The sequence below is a fragment of the Lissotriton vulgaris genome, chromosome 8 (genome assembly GCF_964263255.1).
Source record: "Lissotriton vulgaris chromosome 8, aLisVul1.2, whole genome shotgun sequence".
Taxonomy (NCBI): Eukaryota; Metazoa; Chordata; class Amphibia; order Caudata; family Salamandridae; genus Lissotriton; species Lissotriton vulgaris.
Window position 1 is genome coordinate 37,722,941 of NC_141696.1, and position 17,369 is coordinate 37,740,309.

General features: G+C 43.3%; 1 protein-coding gene across 2 annotated transcripts in view; it reads right to left on the bottom strand.

Annotated features, from left to right (window-relative positions):
* Window positions 1-17,369, bottom strand: part of LOC147693338 (transient receptor potential cation channel subfamily M member 2-like) — a 623,295-nt gene that overhangs the window by 390,410 nt on the left and 215,516 nt on the right. For both annotated transcript variants that reach the window (XM_086933675.1, XM_086933674.1), the window contains exons 15-16: window positions 16,232-16,348; window positions 5,381-5,510 (exon numbers count right to left, since the gene is read on the bottom strand). In XM_086933675.1, coding sequence (XP_086789801.1) covers window positions 5,381-5,510; window positions 16,232-16,348 — 247 coding nt within the window. The remainder of the gene's footprint in view (window positions 1-5,380; window positions 5,511-16,231; window positions 16,349-17,369) is intronic.

Below are 17,369 nucleotides of genomic sequence, written 5' to 3' on the forward strand. Positions count from 1 at the left end.
CTCTGTGCTTATCTAGCTTGTAATGGCTTCTGTCTTTTTGAAGTTGTTCAGTATTGTACCATATGCTCCTGTTGTGGTATAATTGACTCAATGATGAATGTGTTTGTTATGCCCAGCTGACCGGATCTACATTGCCTGCTTAGCGAAAGATGATTTACATCTATCCCAATTTCTGTCCAAGACATGATACTGAGCTGATAGTGAGGGATTTGTTTGGATGTTGAAATGTCCTGTGCAGGTATATGCATTGAGCTATATGGCAGTAAACGCAATTCCCTGTCTCTTTCTTTTGTATGTATGAAATTGTCTTAGTTTTTAGATTTGTGCCTTCCTTCCCCAAGGTTTGGTTTCAGGAACCATCCTTTAAATGCTTGCATATTGGAAGCCAACTCGATTACTTTGGACCTTTTTGAGTACTGTGACATTTTGATACCATGTCCTGACTGTACAGGTAGGTATCCTGGCTCATGCCCCGCTGTCTGGCCTCAGTGAACAGTGGTGGAGAATTGCCACAAGTCCACCAGGGATGTGTAAACCAGGCCTAACAAAGCATAGGGGGCCTCGGGATAGTTGTGGACAAATGTATTTGAGTGAGGTCTGTGTGCTAGCAGACCTGGGTGCATGCTAGGAATTTTATGGAAGGGATTCATATTTCGAAGTCCAGCTCTGGATATGTGCTGGATCCTTCAAATGTTGTTATTACTGACACATCACACATCCCATGCTGGTTAAGACTCCTTATGATGACTTGGCTTCCTGCCTTGCGGTGAGGCTGAGATAATGGAGAGCGGAGGCTTTGGCAGCTGCATGCTCCGACACTGCTGTACTCATCAGGACACAGGATGAGGGACTGTGCGATTGAGTCAATGGAGGAGTGGCAAGCCAGATTGGAATGTAGCAGTCAGTTTGTGTTTAGAGTCATGTATTGATCTGTCAACGATTGGTACATCATGTTAAGTAAGATGTGAGATTGTAAACTAGCTAGGCCTAGCCTTTCCATCCAATTGTGTGGATGTTTTGTATTGTTACTTGGTAGATCAGCCAAAAGGTCACATAATTTTAATGTGGGATTTATACATGTTGGGCAATTTCAAGATATACAGACTAGATAAGGTGCTTCTTGCAATTGTGTTTGAAAAATGGCAAGGTAGTTATGGTAAACTATGTGACTTCCTGCAACGTGGCTTCCTATGACATGCGATCTTGTGGTATTTATATGCATTTCTGATATTCAGGCTTTGCCCATGCAAATGATGAATCTAGGAGCTGCTCTGGTGCCAGTGCATCTGTTTCTGTGGACATTCTTTTGAGAGTGCAATGGTGTTCTGTTGCCATGTAATATTGCTTTTAGTGCTGTGGTGTGCACACCCATACACACATGTATGTAGCTATAGGTGTTCCTGTCCAAATGTAAAAACTGTATTTCTCCCAGTATTTGCTAGTCTAACTTGAGATATCTGAAGATGACATTCCCTCATTAACCATACTCAACAAGCTACAGGATGGTTTCTACTCTATCGACTTTCGCTTGGTATCTTTGTTAATATGTAGGGGTAGATGTCTTACTTGGCAGCAGCATCCACGTGGGTTTGGGTTGTAATATTCTTCGATGATGTATAGTAGAGGAATGACATGCATGATGGACTGCATAGCTGCACTGCTTGCTGTCACAGGAAGAGTGTTATGATGAAATTTGGAGTTGATTAGCGGTAGTCGTGGATCGCTTGAGGTTCTTCAACCATAGGGCTTACTTCGCTCGGGCGCATGCCGAGGGAGATAAGGTGGGTACTTTATTGGCGTGGTTGGCCGACCCCCTCCCTCGGAGTGCTCCTATTCTAGCGCTGACCTCCCCGGCGGGACAACCGGAATACACTCAGCATCAGATTAATGCCAATTTTCGTAACTATTATACAGATTTGTATGCTAGCCAACTACGGACCGGTGAAACTGACCTCCGGGCTTTTTTGGATGATTTGGAGCTTCCTGTCCTGGATGCAGAGCAGGCTGACTCCCTTGGCCAAGACATTACACTGTCTGAAATTAGATGCGCTATCAAGTGCATGACGCAAAACAAAACTCCGGGAATCAATGGCATATCCATAGAGTTTTTTGCGACCTATGTGGATGTGCTTGCCCCTAGATTATTACTGGTTTTTAAAGAGGCCAAGAGCTAAGGATGTTACCGACCTTGGCTAGAGAAGCTATCATTATCCCTCTACTTAAACCAGGGAAGGACCATACTGACCCCTCTGCATATCGCCCCCTATCCATGCTCACCTCTGACTATAAGATTTTGAGTTGTGTTTTGGATGCTCGACTCCTCCCGCACATTGTACCTTTGGTTCATCCTGATCAGGCCGGCGTCATTCCTACTCGCAATACCGCAGGCAGCGTGCGCCGATTGATACGCAGATTGCGTGGGGACCATATTGGAGATCCAATGGCAGCAATCCTCTCTGTGGATATTGCAAAAGCGTTTGATAGTTTAGAATGACCCTACTTATTTTCTGTTATGAGAGCCTTCAGGCTTGGGGAAGGCTACGTTTGCTGGACTGAAATATTGTATTCATCGGCTTGCGCCAGAGTGAAAGTGGAAACGGTTATCTCCTCCCCCTACCCAGTGGGGTGTGGCACGCGACAGGGGTGTTCGCGATCCCCGCTGCTGTTTGCTCTGGCCATAGATCCATTGGCTATCAGCGCTAGACTGGTTAGGACGTTCCAAGGTTTACAACTCCGAGGTCAAACGCACTTTATCTTGCTATATGCGGATGATCTCTTGCTCTTCGTAAAAGACGCAGGTGATGGTTTGGAGGGGGCCCATGCACTGCTCCACAGATTCGGGGAAATCTCCGGGCTCAGAGTCAATTGGGCGAAGACTTGTGTTTTCCTGGTCGACCTGGCATGCATTCCGCCTGCACCCGCGCAAGACATCACGTGGGAACCCCACTGCCTTCCTTACTTAGGAACACATATTTATCATACCCAGGAAGACCTACTAGACGGTAACATTGTCCGGGCAATGCGAAACCTCAAGAATAGCATGCAGTTCTGGGGAACCTTGCCTTTATTAGTGGCAGGTCGTGTGGCTCTACTGAAGATGGTAGCACTTCCCCGACTACTTTATTATTTCCGTACATTGCCAGTGTGGATATCCGCTTCCCTATTTCAACAGCTTCGGTCTATGGTGGGTGGTTTATCTGGGGGAACAGGAGACGGAGAGTGGCACTCGATAAATTAACATGCCCGAGTGCCGAGGGGGGTCTTGAAGTCCCTGACTTCCAGCTATATTATCTAGCTGCACAATTTCAAGGGCTTACCCAAGCGGTGACGCTGGAATTCAGAGGCCTTGAAAGAGACTATGAACCGGATGTGCCTAGGCATGTGCTGTCATTTATCATACTCCAGCAGAAATTGCATATGAACTCACTATCCCTTGAGGAACGCACTCTGAGGCATTGCTGGGAACGTTATCATAATAGAGTCAAGGTGCGGCGCCCTTATGCCCCGGAGATGCCCTTGGGTATGTGTACCGCCTTTTCGCATGGCGGGGCCTGGCTGGCCCTCGCGGAATGGGAGTCTCTTGTACTACAGGTGGTAGGCGACCTGTACTATGATGGCCCTTTATTACCCTATGGTGAGTTGCAGGAGAGATTGGGGCTCCCGAGAGGACACTACTTAATCTATACAGCCTTGATAGCTGCTATACAAAAGTACTGGGGCGGGGAATATTGGAACCGCCAGTGAGCTCAGTGTGTCAATATGCAGTATTGGCAGCAGGCACCTATAAGGCTGTCACCTGCTTATATAGACGTACGCTTGGGTAGGGTTTGCAGCCGTTGCAGAAACTACATGACCAATGGATGACAGACATTGATAGAGACATACCAGACCTGGCCTGGTCGCAGATAGTTAAGAGGGCGTGGATGAGCACTAGAAATGCCAGATTTCAATTGATTCAGTTCTTCATACTGCACAGGGCCTACCTCACCCCAGCGAAGATCAACCATTATTTTCATGTAGACACAGGCAAGTGCCCCCGCTGTAGGCTTATGGACACGGGCCTTTTACACATGCTATGTTATTGCCCAAAATTGGGCACATATTGGGATGACGTAATGGCGTTACTATGCAATACTACTGAACAGCAGATTACTTCGGACAAGGGTACCTGCCTATTACATTGGTTCCCCCACACTAGTAAGACTAAAATAACAAGTAAATTCCTGGATTTGGGACTGATGTTGGCCAAAATGGAAATCACAATCCACTGGAAAGCTGCGGGAGGGCCTAGTTTAGCTAGATGGAAAGCTGTGCAGCTTACATGGGCAAGAAGTGAGAGTGTAATTCACCTGCAACAGGCCCAGAGGTCCCACAACGAGAAGGCACTAGATGCACCCCGGGCGTGGGAAGCCCTAGTTACTGAATTGAAGGCTGTAGATGCTGACTCTGGATCAAAATTGAGCGAGCATTCGGGAGGTCGAACTTAGTAGATTGTGCCAATATAGGAGATGGAATGAATGAATGTGCTCCCTTTCCTCATATAGCCATGCTCTTCTATGCTGTTATATATACGGCACCCTGTACAATTATGTTGCTCCAACTGGTTATGGAGATAAGTTATGCTGTGGTAAGCGACACGCCGGTGACGGAGGGTGGGTTGAGGAGGGATATGGGAGGGCAGAGTAGTTGATTTAACACTATATAGCTATACAGCACATGCATACCTATGCTGCAGTCTGATTTCTTGCTGTTACTATGAGGATGTCAGTGCTATTTAAGAGCTAATTAACAATTGGTTTTTACTTGTCCTGGCCTTTACCTTGACTTTCCTATTGCATGCTGTATGCTCTTATCATTACCCAAAGTGAGACTGAAGAGCCTGTCTGAATGTAATTAACAACAGGGCAAGTTGTTTGCGGTTGAAAATCAATAAACAGATAAAAAAAATGATGAAATTCAGAGTTTATATGCTCCCATCCGCCTGCTCTGACGAGGTGGTTAGACCGACAAATTCGGCATGCTGGAAATACACATCCTAAAGGGGACAGCGGTTCCAGGGTCGGAAGTAGCTCTGAGCGGCTCCTTTGCGGCGGGACTTCCAGTTGGAATCAGTGAACTGAGTCAGTCAGTAGGCAATGGGTTTTGGGCACCATGATGCAGCGGTCGGAGCGACCGCTTCCAAAGCTAGTTCGGTCGGGCCGACCGCCTCTGACAGGAACACTGAGTCACTTCAGACAGCAATTGTAATCCGCCCCCTAGGATCTATGGCATTACAGTATACACAAGCATGGGCAAAAAAAGTGAGCATGGTATCTCTTTTCAGATGAAAATTTGTATTTCTCGCTTCATGCATAAGAGAAAACAATAAAATACTCAGGACCTGATGCCCGCTCTTCAAACCGATCCGCCAAGGCTTTCATTGCTGTTTTATTGTTGGTGTCCTTTTCGTCCTTGGAGAGAGCTCTCAGGATCTTGCTGCATGCTAACGCCCCCACAATGCAGTCCTGGCACTGCAACAGAGCAAACAAAGACAACATAAGTTTACAATACATTTTTTGTCACAATCACTTCTCTATGAGATTAATCGTATCTGCAAATTGGAAGCATACTAATCTAAAAATGTGACAATGGAACATAAATTGTGAGAATAACAGAAGGGGCATAGTTTAACCATGATGTATAGTCATACTGGAGGCACAAAAGTTAATCAGCCACAGTCAAATGGTATAAGGGCTCCCAATCATTGTCCAAAGTCATGTTATGAGCACATACTGTTATCTGACACATTGGGATGGGATGAAGGCTATCAAACATGATGCAAAGTCATGCTGGAGGCACATACCTTGATCTGACACATTGGCACTAGTCCATCAAAGATTGTAAATGGCTCCACTGGCTTGCCGGGCTATCTACGGCTGTACTCGTACTATTGGATTTATCTGCCGCCTTCGACACGGTCGATCTTTCCATCCTGATCGACCGTGTCTAAAAGATGGGAATCCAACAGCGAGCGAAGAATCTTCTGACTTCTTTCTTGGCGGATAGGACCCAGGCAGTTACCTTGGGCCCTTTCAAATCAAGTGAGCTTTCTCTACCGTGTGGGGTGCCTCAAGGCTCATCCCTGAGTCCAACACTTTTTAATATCTATGTATCGGACCTAGCTACTGTCATCAAGCAATACGGGATGGGCCTTACCTCTTACGCAGACAACACCCAATTGGTCATCGCCATTAATAATGATGGAGAAAATGTGGCAAAACGTTTTCAGGAGGGTATGCTGGCTATTGGAGACTGGATGTCTGCCAGTTCCCTTAAATTAAACTCCCAAAAGACCGAGGTGGTAATTTTCGGAAACCTTTCCCCTTGCTGGTCTCCGGTGTGGTGGCCTTCATCCTTCGGTACCCCGCCATGTCCTGTCCCAAAGGTTAGGAATCTGGGAGTGGTATTCGATGAAAAGCTTAACTTTTCGGCTCATGCAAATCAAGTTGCAGCCACAGCTTTTCATAAGCTGAAACTTATCAAAACAATTACTCCGTTTTTACCTGATGCGGCAGGGAAAACCCTGGTGAGTGCATTGGTATTATCATCACTCGATTATTGTAATGGATTGTTTACTAACGCACAGACCAGAGTCATCAATAAAATGCAATCTGTGCAGAATGCAGCAGCGAGACTGTTGACCAACACTCCTAAATTCAAACCCATTTCTCAAACTATCCACAATCTTCACTGGTTGACCATCAACAATCGAGTAAAATTTAAAGCAATGTGCCTGGTTTTTAAGACCCTTCAGAACTCAGGTCCACAATTTCTTAGGATCAGATAATACCATATCGTCCACAAAGACAATTAAGATCAGCTACCTTGCTCCATCTAAATATTCCTCATACGAGAACAGTCTCTTGGGGTGATAGACGATTTACAGTTGCAGCATCCAGACTCTGGAATTCTCTTCCTCTGTCAATTCGGATGAGTCATACGCTGCTGTCATTCAGGAAGAACTTAAAGACTTGGCTGTTTAACCAATGACCTGGCCTACAACATCAGTAGGGAATCATGAATCGATTTTTAGCGCCAAGACGCCCTCGGCATATGTTCGCGCTCTATAAATTTTAAAAATAAATAAATAAATAAATAAATAAAATCTACCTTTCTTACTATATGCAGTTTTTCAGTGCAAATCGAGCTCCCGGCAATAAATCACAGTGCAGGCAGTGCAACATGCCTATTTTTGCCCGTTTACTGAATTCAGTAAAATCTTGTGGAGTTTTTTTGCAACTTCACAGAATTCTGTGGTGTGAAACCCACTTGGTGATTCTTAGATCTACACACACATCGAATCACTTACCTATAGATTCACTCATACATGCTGTCAATGATCAATAGAACACTATCAAATATACTTATACACCTATATCGACATTACACACCAGCACACATCCTCTTCACGTATGCAGTCATCCTACTCACTTATGCATTGCAAACAATGGATCATACTTGCATTTACTCAGCTACACACTTATACAAATACCACTTCATTTATTCATATGGATAGTAACTCATAATTAGTGTGTTATAAAATCACTATTACAAGAATACAGATATCCATACAGTCACTCATACTGAGTCTTATGTAAACTTATTTATATACAACAACTGTCACATACATTGCCTTTTATTTTTCTAGTTTGTTGGAAATGTACCATTGAGAGATATATTTGCTCATCACCACACCCATAAAGATATTCACTCACCCAGACAACTGTTGTAACATGCAGTCTTAACCTCATATACCTACTGAATTATCTATTCACACATCTTTGGGCAGTCGAACACCCCCACCGAACCACACACACATTCACTCTCCCATACAAATACTCAGTTAACTAATCAATAACTAATTTAGACTTTCACATAGCCAGTAACCAACTGGTGCAGCAGTTTACACAACAACTGACAAAGTGATACAGATATTCACACAGTTTAGTCACTATCCAATATATTTAGTGAGACACTATAAATTAGTCAAGTAAACAGTCAATCAAACTGCTACTAAATCCTCCAGCCAGATACTTATATTTATATATCCACTCATTCTTCAATGCAGATTGCTATATATATATAATTCATATTTAAATAACAAACCAACCCACATTCACTGGATGATGTCATCAGTGATGTCATTTGAGATGTCACTGACCATGTCATGAATGATGTAATATGTGACATCATCAGCAGTGGATTGCGGGCGCGTGAGTTATAATTAGCAGAACTAACTATAACGGAGGATTTCAATGATTTTGTATGAGTGAAATGTCCAGCTAACTATGACAGCCCTGAAACCTATGTTTTTTTTAGTGAATTTCTATGGTTTGTTAAATGCTAATTCTAAACTATAACATGTCTGAAACCTATGGTTTTTTCAGTGAATATATATATGTATAGATATATATATTCACTGGAAAAACCATGGGTTTCAGGGACGTTATAGTTAGTTGGACATTGCTCTTGCACTCGTACAAAACTAGAGAAATTCGAATGTTATAGTTAGTAGAGCTAACTATAACTCGCACCCCTGCAATGCATATACTCTCTGACACTATGCAGTTACTCACCCATACACCACTGAGACATCAATTCACTCAATGTCAGAGCCATACGCACACTCACTCACACATACATACCCTCGCAGATGCAGTCATGAACCCATACTGCTAGTGAATCACCCACTCACACACCCATGCAGGGAATAACATACCCCCACCTACCTACACAGCCATTCAGTCACCCATACTTACTTAGACAACCAATCAATTACCCATATAGTGCACTCATGTAGGTACTCACCAACCCATACAGCCACTCACACACCAACTGACAGACTGATACATTCAAACAGATTAGTCACTAACCCATACATTCACTGTAGGAAAACGGGTCCTTATGCACCACCCTGTTTCACATTTCTCCCCTCCCAGGCTCTAGATAGCAGGGCGATTTCTCTCAAAACAGCAGCAATACAGAGGATTGCATGAGCTATATGTAAGTGGCGAGACTGAGTCGAGCATAAGCACGTGTAAATGCAAAACCATGTGAAGCTAAATTAGGCTCTCTGTCTATTTCCTCCAGCTTTTAACTGTTCAGCGTCGTGGACGATTTACAAGCCACTACTATTGAGGTAAGGAGCAATTGGCCTTAGTGGTGGAGCTACCTGTAAATAGACAGAAGAATCTATACTACTATTATAAAGAGAGAACTTGCACCTTTTGGCCAGGTAAACTCGGGAACCACAGCGCCAATCTACACACCCGATACATAAATGAAAATGTCAGGGTGTGTAGATGGACATAGGCTATATAAATTAAAAAAAAAAAGTAAATTAAAAAAATTAAGTTTGAAAACAAAGTAGTCCCATGGAAGTAGCGCCGGCCGGGACCTAGCGCTGGCCGCGACGCGACACGGCATGCGTGATGAACGCGACGCGACGTGCGTGATGAAGACGAAGGAGGAGCGGCGGTGCAGTGAGGAGCGGCGGCACAGGTAAGGAAAGGGAAAGTTCAGTGCGAGACTGTGTGATGCAGAGGGAGGCAAGAAGGACCTTCACAGTGCTATCAGCTGGAAGAGGCAGCAGTAAAGGAAAATGTCAGAGCGTGAGTGAGTCGGGCGGGAGGGGGGCGGGAGTGAGTCGGGGCAGGAGTGAGTCGGGGCGGGAGGGGGGCCTGGTCCGTGTCCGGTCATGGGCATGCACGGACAATGTCGGGGTGGGCGGGGGCCGGGGCGGGCGGGGGCCTGGGCGGGCGGTTGGCCCTGAAGCCTCATTGCCCCCAGGCAACGCTGGGGCGGGCTGCTAGTATATATATATATATATATATATATATATATATATATATATATATATATATATATCATTCTTAAACATTCTTAAACTTCTTAGAAACACTCACACTCACTGGATGATGTCATCAGTGATGTCTTTTCAGATGTCATCAGTGATGTCATCAGTGATGTCAATGACCATGTCATGAGTGATGTAATATGTGAAGTCATCAGCAGTGCATTGCGGGGCGCAAGTTATAGTTAGCTCAGCTAACTATAACAGCTGAATTGCTCAGGTTTTGTACTAGTGAAATGTCAGCCTAACTATATGTTCTCTGTAAGCTTTGTTTTTTTCTGTGAATTCCTAAGGTTTTTTAAATGCAAATTCCTAACTTTACCGTCCCTGAAACCTGTGATTTTTCAGTATCTATATATCCTGTTCTTGCTTACTTTGCACAATCGCATATACTTTGCACATGCAGGGGATGAAGTGAAATGTTTTGATTAATTTTTAATTCTTCTTTTTTCATATATAGCGCATACTTTTATCTAGAATTATTTACACCTACAATGTGGTTTTTTATTCTTAAAATTATTTATGCTATTTATGTTATTGCTAATTGTGCCTTGAAATGTATTTACATCTTTTTGGTTTTAATGACATGAAACCTATAAGTATTTTCTCTATGCCTATTTGCCTGGTTTAACTGGTAACCAATCGTGTATCAGGTTACTTTGCACTTTGCACTTTAAATGTGGCAGACAGGAAGGCTGATGAAACTTTAATAAAATCATTCACCTGAACGTTTTACTGGGTCAGCATTCGTTTGTTCCTGTGTGGTTCCGGCCATTGGGGAATCTGTGGTATTGTGCCTGGAGTGGTAGTGTCATTTTGCAGGTCGGCAAGGACAGCTCTGTGCTAGTCCTATGCTTAAAAACTTTGCTATAGAAATGGCAAAAGACTTTATCCATTTCTATCTCGGCTTGGATAGCACTGTGCTAATCCTATGCTTGAGTTCTCTGCTTCTTTTTTGCATAATTTATTCATCACTCTATGCCTGAAATGGTATTTTTCTGACTTATACTGGGTGTTCCCTTATGTCTGGACAAGGCTATACCTCTCTGAAGAGCTCTAGTTGGAGCGAAACACTGCGTCTGGGTTGCTTTTGCTCATTCCAGGTTGGCTTGGTTGGTATTTCACCAATTCAAAGCTGTGGTATTGTACCTGGAGTGGTTGTTGGCTTTTGTCATGTTGCAGCTCGGCAAGGACAGCACTGTGCTAGTCCTATGCTTAAAAACCTTGCTGTAGAAATGGCAAAAGACTTTGTGTTCTATACAGGAGATGCTTTCCACCTAAACTTGAGAACTACCCCGAGTGCTGTGATTTTTTGCATAATTTTTTTGTCACTCTATGCCTGAAAGGGTATTTTTTTGACTTGTACTGGGTGCTCCCTTGTGTCTGGACAAGGTTATACCTCTCTGAAGAGCTCTAGTTGGAGCAATTCACTGTGCCAGGGGTTGCTTTTGCTCATTTCGGGTTGGCTGGTTGGCATTTTACCAATTCAAAGCTGTGGCATTGTGCCTGGAGTGGTAGTTGACATTCGTCATTTTGCAGCTCAGCAAGGACAGCACTGTGCTAGTCCTATGTTTAAAAACTTTACTGTAGAAATGGCAAAAGACTTTGTCCATTTCAATCTCGGGGAGGATAGCACTGTGCTAATCCTATGCTTAAAAACTTTGATAGAAAAGCAGACAGTTGATGTGAGCAGATCTAGAGTGTCTCTGGTGTTGAGAGTGCTCTATACAGGAGCTGCTTCCACCTAAGCTTGAGAACTACCCAGAGTTCTCTGCTTCTTTTTTGCATAATTTATTCATCACTCCATGCCTGAAAGGGTATTTTTCTGACTTATACTGGGTACTCCCTTGTGTCTGGACAAGGCTATACCTCTCTGAAGAGCTCTAGTTGGAACAAAACACTGTGTTGGGGGTTGATTTTGCTCATTTCAGGTTGGCTTGGTTGGTATTTCATTCATTCAAATCTGTGGTATTGTGCCTGGAGTGGTAGTTGGCTTTTGTCATTTTGCAGTTCGGCAAGGACAGCACTGTGCTAGTCCTATGCTTAAAAACTTTGTTGTAGAAATAGCAAAAGACTTTGTCCATTTCTATCTTGGCGTGGATAGCACTGTGCTAATCCTATGCTTAAAAACTTTGATAGAAAAGCAGACATTTGAGGTGAACAGATCTAGAGTGTCGCTGGTGTTGAGAGTGCTCTATGCAGGAGCTGCTTTCCACCTAAACTTGAGAACTACCCAGAGTTCTCTGCTTCTTTTTTGCATAATGTATTCGTCACTCTATGCCTGAAAGGGTATTTCTTTGATTTATAATGGATGCTCCCTTGAGTCTGGACAAGGCTATACCTCTCTGAAGAGCTCTAGTTGGAGCAAAACACTGTGTTGGGGGTTGCTTTTGTTCATTTCAGTTTTACTTGGTTGATATTTCACCAATTCAAAGCTGTAGTATTGGGCCTGGAGTGGTAGTTGACTTTTGTCATTTTGCAGCTCGGCAATGACAGCACTGTGCTAGTCCTATGCTTAAAAACTTTGCTGTAGAAATGGCAAAAGACTTTGTCCATTTCTATCTCGGCGTGGATAGCACTGTGCTAATCCTATGCTTAAAAACTTTGATAAAAAAGCAGACATTTGAGGTGAGCAGATCTAGAGTGTCGCTGGTTTTGAGAGTGCTCTATACAGGAGCTGCTTTCCACCTAAACCTGAGAACTACCCAGAGTTCTCTGCTTTTTTTTTGCATATATATTCACTTCAACCAAATGATACAGGGGAATTATAGTTAGAATAGAATTTGAAAAACCTCAGAAATTCACAGAAAAAAACAAATAATAAAGGGACATTCTAGTTAGGAAATAGAATTTAAAAATAACTAGAAATTCACAGAAAATACCTAAGGTTACAGGGATGTTATGGATAGGAAATAGAATTTAAAAAACCTAAATATGCAGCTTCCTCTGTCTATAAGCACTTCTGCTCCACTTCCAGCAAGCAAGAGCATTTTCATGCTCTCGGTTGCTGGAAGCGGTGTATTTGCTGTGGCTTAGCTGGAGTGGTAAAGCTTCCTCCAAGAAATATTAGACAGCTAAGTCCTGTGGGTGGTCACCCCACGATGTAATGGGAGCCGGCCCTGAGGGTGGTGGGCCCTGGGGCCAAGAACACCCCAGTTGGAGGGCCACACAATGTACTTGACCCCTGGGAGATGGTGGTCCCTGAAGCCAGGAGGGGTTGCTGAGGCCCCCTCTTCAATTTGGTTTTGGCCCTGCTGAGGAGGTGGGTCTTGGCTGGAGTGTGTCCGAGAGGTCCCCCCATAATAATAAATAAGCCCCAAGCGGCCCCCGATTTCTCATTGGAATTAGGAAGCAGAGAGGTGGTTTTCCACAGAGCGGGGGGGGTCCAAGAGGCGCCCTATTTTTTGAAAATGAATATGCTCCTCAGGAGGTAGTGGTCCCTGGGACATTATTAAGCCCCGGGAGTGGGGGGCTGTGCATCCCCTAGTTTATTAGCAACATGCCCCCACGACCTGGCCCACTCTAGGACCATTTACTAATAAAGTGAGAACACCTGTGCTTCAAATTTATTTTATTTTTAACATTTCGGTGGGAGCCACAGATCCAATGCGACTCCTGCCAAAAATAAAATAAAAATGCTTTCTTGGCCCTGCGCGGTCCTGAAGGACAACCCTCAGAGGCCTAGAGGGTCAGGGTATTTCAACTCTGCCCCCTTTTCTTTTTTTTTTACATTTTTCTTGGGACTTGGCTCAAACCAAGTCCAAAATGGCTGCCAACAGTTCCTGTTTTAAAGTGTTGGTAGCCAAACAGATTTTAACATGGGGACTGTCAGATCCTCGGAGGATCTTTATCCCTAACAAACCGTTTTGAAGGAACAAAACTAATAAACTTAACCAGTTATATTTATCTCAAGTAAATATAACTCAGTCCCTAAAATACCTATAACTCGTTCCCTCTCCATGCATAGTGTAGTCATTAATAATGTCAATTGGGATATTGCAGGGATGTTGTCAATGATGTCGTCATTGAACATCATGAGAAGGGGTGGGCAAAAATTCTGCTCCATGATCTAAGTTCGGGTAGTTTTGCCCACTCCTCATTATGCTTGTAACACTGAGTTCCAACAAAAGTCTTCCACTGAGTTTTCTATTGCACTCTGCTCGCCAACACTAAGCTGATGAACAAAATCGATGATTGGGTCCCCTAGATCAATTTTCAGGTGCTAGATTTTCTCAACGCAGGAAGTTGCAGCAGGTTTTGACTGTTCCCGTTAAATAACCTTGTGCTTCAGTAGAAAATCTACTCAAGCAGCAGACAGAAGCAGCACCCTCTTGCACACCCTTTGGTGCCATTGGTGCTGGTTGTACAGCGCAGAAAAGATCCTCACACAAAAAAGTAGCACGAGCAGTGCAACATGCCAAGTTCTGCCCGCTTGCAGAACTCCGTGGAATCTCGCAGAGTTTTTATGTAACTCTTCAGAATGCTGTGGAGTGAAACTTTGCAAGTACCGCCTACCCCTAGTCATGAGTGACATAATATATAAGGTAATTATCAATGCCCGGCTAGGGCATTGGGCGCAGGCTTCATTTTCCCGCACCTACTCAGATGGGAGCAGCTTACTTCTGTGCTCCCACTGGTTGGGATCCCGGCCCGCACTCTATCCTGGGCAGAGAACACCAGTGTCCTGGGATAGGAGGTCCCTGGGATAGTGCACTGATTGAGCCACCAGAGGTGGGATTCCCATAGCCGGAAAGTGGTTCGGCATGTTTTCCTCCGAAAATGTAGAACTTTGGGGATGATATTCTCAGTGAATTTATGAGGTTCAGGAAGGGGGGCCACACAACCATCTAAACAAAAATTATTGACTCTTGGGGCCACTAGAAGGCTCAGGGATGAGGGATGAACACCTCTCCCCCAAAAATATATTGCCCTGACCCCCTGGGCCCTGGCTTACCCCAGTGGACTTATTTATTTAAAGGTAGGAGACTGTGCTTTTTTTCTTTAACAGGAAGGCAGATCCACAGATTTATCTGTGGTCTCATTCAAAATATAAATATGTTTTTTCACCTAGGGCACCACTCCGCCCCCACCAGGCCTAGGCAGCAGGGTATTCCTACACAACCGTCTTGTATATTTCTGAAGTTTTGACAGGGCAGGGGACTGAGTCCCCGAGTCCTAAAATCATTAATGACATATTTTTGTCGATGTGTGGGCAGCCAATCAGATCTGAACGTTAGAGCTGTCAGCTCTGTGGATTCTCTACAGCATGATACATTTACATGCATAGAATGTTAACCTTAATTTCTCAAAAGCTACTGTACGGATTTACACCAAATCACACATAGCTCGCTTTCTGGACCAAGATCTAGCTTTCTGCCAAAATTGGTGTAACATGGCAGTAGCTATGCCTAACTTTCCTATCGAAGAGTGCATGAGGAAAAGGTGTTTTTTGACCCCTCCTTTTTCTTGGCCCCTGCTTGACAGATGACCCCGAAACTTTCCAGGAAAAAGGTGAGGTGGATGAAAGATTTTTGGGGTATGTTTTTGGGGAGATTCATCAAATGGAACCAAAGTTATTAGCAAACCAAAAAATCCATTTTGAATGGAAATGCGGTCCTAAATATAACTATCCAGTGGTTGCTGTCAAAACTTAATTCTGGATAACTTTTCTGTTTTCCCCAATGTTATCCAACAAATTCTTAAAAAGAATAACTGTTTTCTAATGATTAACTAATCCAAGTAGCACAGTCCTGGATGCAACAACATTGTGTCAAGACTGCCTAGCAAGGATGACGTGGAACACTAGGACACATCTACGCAAGGATTTAAAATGGCTCTTACCATCTCTAAACAACCTCAGAGATTATAGATTCATGTAAAATGTAGGTTTGCTGTCATGTCCCATCATGTTGTTCATTTTCCACAGATGCAAAGCAACACTGACATTCCGTGACCACCTGGAACTTTTCCTTGCTCAAACTGATCTCCGGGAAAGCAGGTTTAATATACTGAATCCACACTCTCCAAGCTTCAAAAAGTGAATCACAAATCATGATACCAGTTAAAAGATCGACTTCAGAACATCGACTACTATTATAGTGCCAATGTAAGTATATGTACGTAACTTGTTAAAATATATATTTGCCAATAACAGAGTTAGGCATAGTAAATCCATACCTACCTTCATAAACAGACCTTGAAGAAATATTTGTGTCCATTTTTATAGACATACCTTGATGAAATATTTGTGGTTGATGTTCTACAGTCTCTATTGTTTTACTTCGAATTTGGTTACAATCATATTCTAAGTTACTGCCTTGAAGATTAAGTGTTCCTTACCTGTGTCCATAGGATCTCTGCCAGCTCCCCTCGGTTCTGCATGACGGCCCAGATAAGAAGAACTCGTATCGGATATTTGACTTTTGATGGACACTGCCCATTAGTGTCATGTATGCCCTATTTCGGAAGAATAAAGCACCACAGTTTGAAGTTAAACGATTTGTGGGTTACAATATTAAGAATATTACTCTTGCTTCACTTAGTGAGCCCATTTTACACAGATTATGAATTAATATGGAATGCAGAGAAAGTATAAGGGGGTTGTATTCAGCAAAGTGGTACCACCACCATAAGCTGGTACAGTGTCCGCAGCCCTACTGAAGGTAGCAAGGTTGGGCATGTTTTCCCAATAGAGTCAATTTTCTTACTTTCTTTTCCCAGAGTGACAAAAGAAGTTGAACCCAAGTAGTTCTAATACTTTCTAGCTGTAGAGGCAACTAAAGAGTTTGAGGAAGAAGATTTCTGGTGGAAGAGTTTAAGTCTGGAGGCATATCATTATTCTCCATACACCACTGGTGTAACAGATAAGGGTGTCAAAAAGGAGTTTGTAATTCATTCTATTAAAACTATCATTATAAATTCAGACCTTTAATTTTCAATTAAAAAAAAGTAGTTTTAATGTTTGTTTCATCATTTCTAAACTGCATTCTTCCCTTTTCAACTCATGTTTCATGACTAACATGTCACTTTATCGGGGCTCATGATTAATTTTCAAATGTTATCAACAATCCCTGTTTTAACTGGATCCTTAGAAAGTATGACTCTATCGCTAATCACTTCTGCTGTTTTAAAAAAAAAAGGAAACATTTGTGCCACTTTCAGCATCCTGTGTGCTTGGATGAAGTGAGCAGCTACCGGCTGAAAATAGTCGCTTAATCAGGTGCAGCTGAACTCGAGTGGCAATTGGGACCTGATGATTGGTGATGGAATCATCTGAAAGTTCAGTGCAATTAGAAATTGGTGGGGATGGGATGCAGAAAACATGTGAAACAACTAATAATCAAGTCAATGATAAATGGAGAAGATGTTCTTCATGAAAAGAGGAGACGCACAAAGGGCTGAGAGCAAACCTCTAGTGGTTATGAAAGAAAACAATGTGTAAAGGATGGTGAGGGGGAGGAACTACGCGCGGATCCAA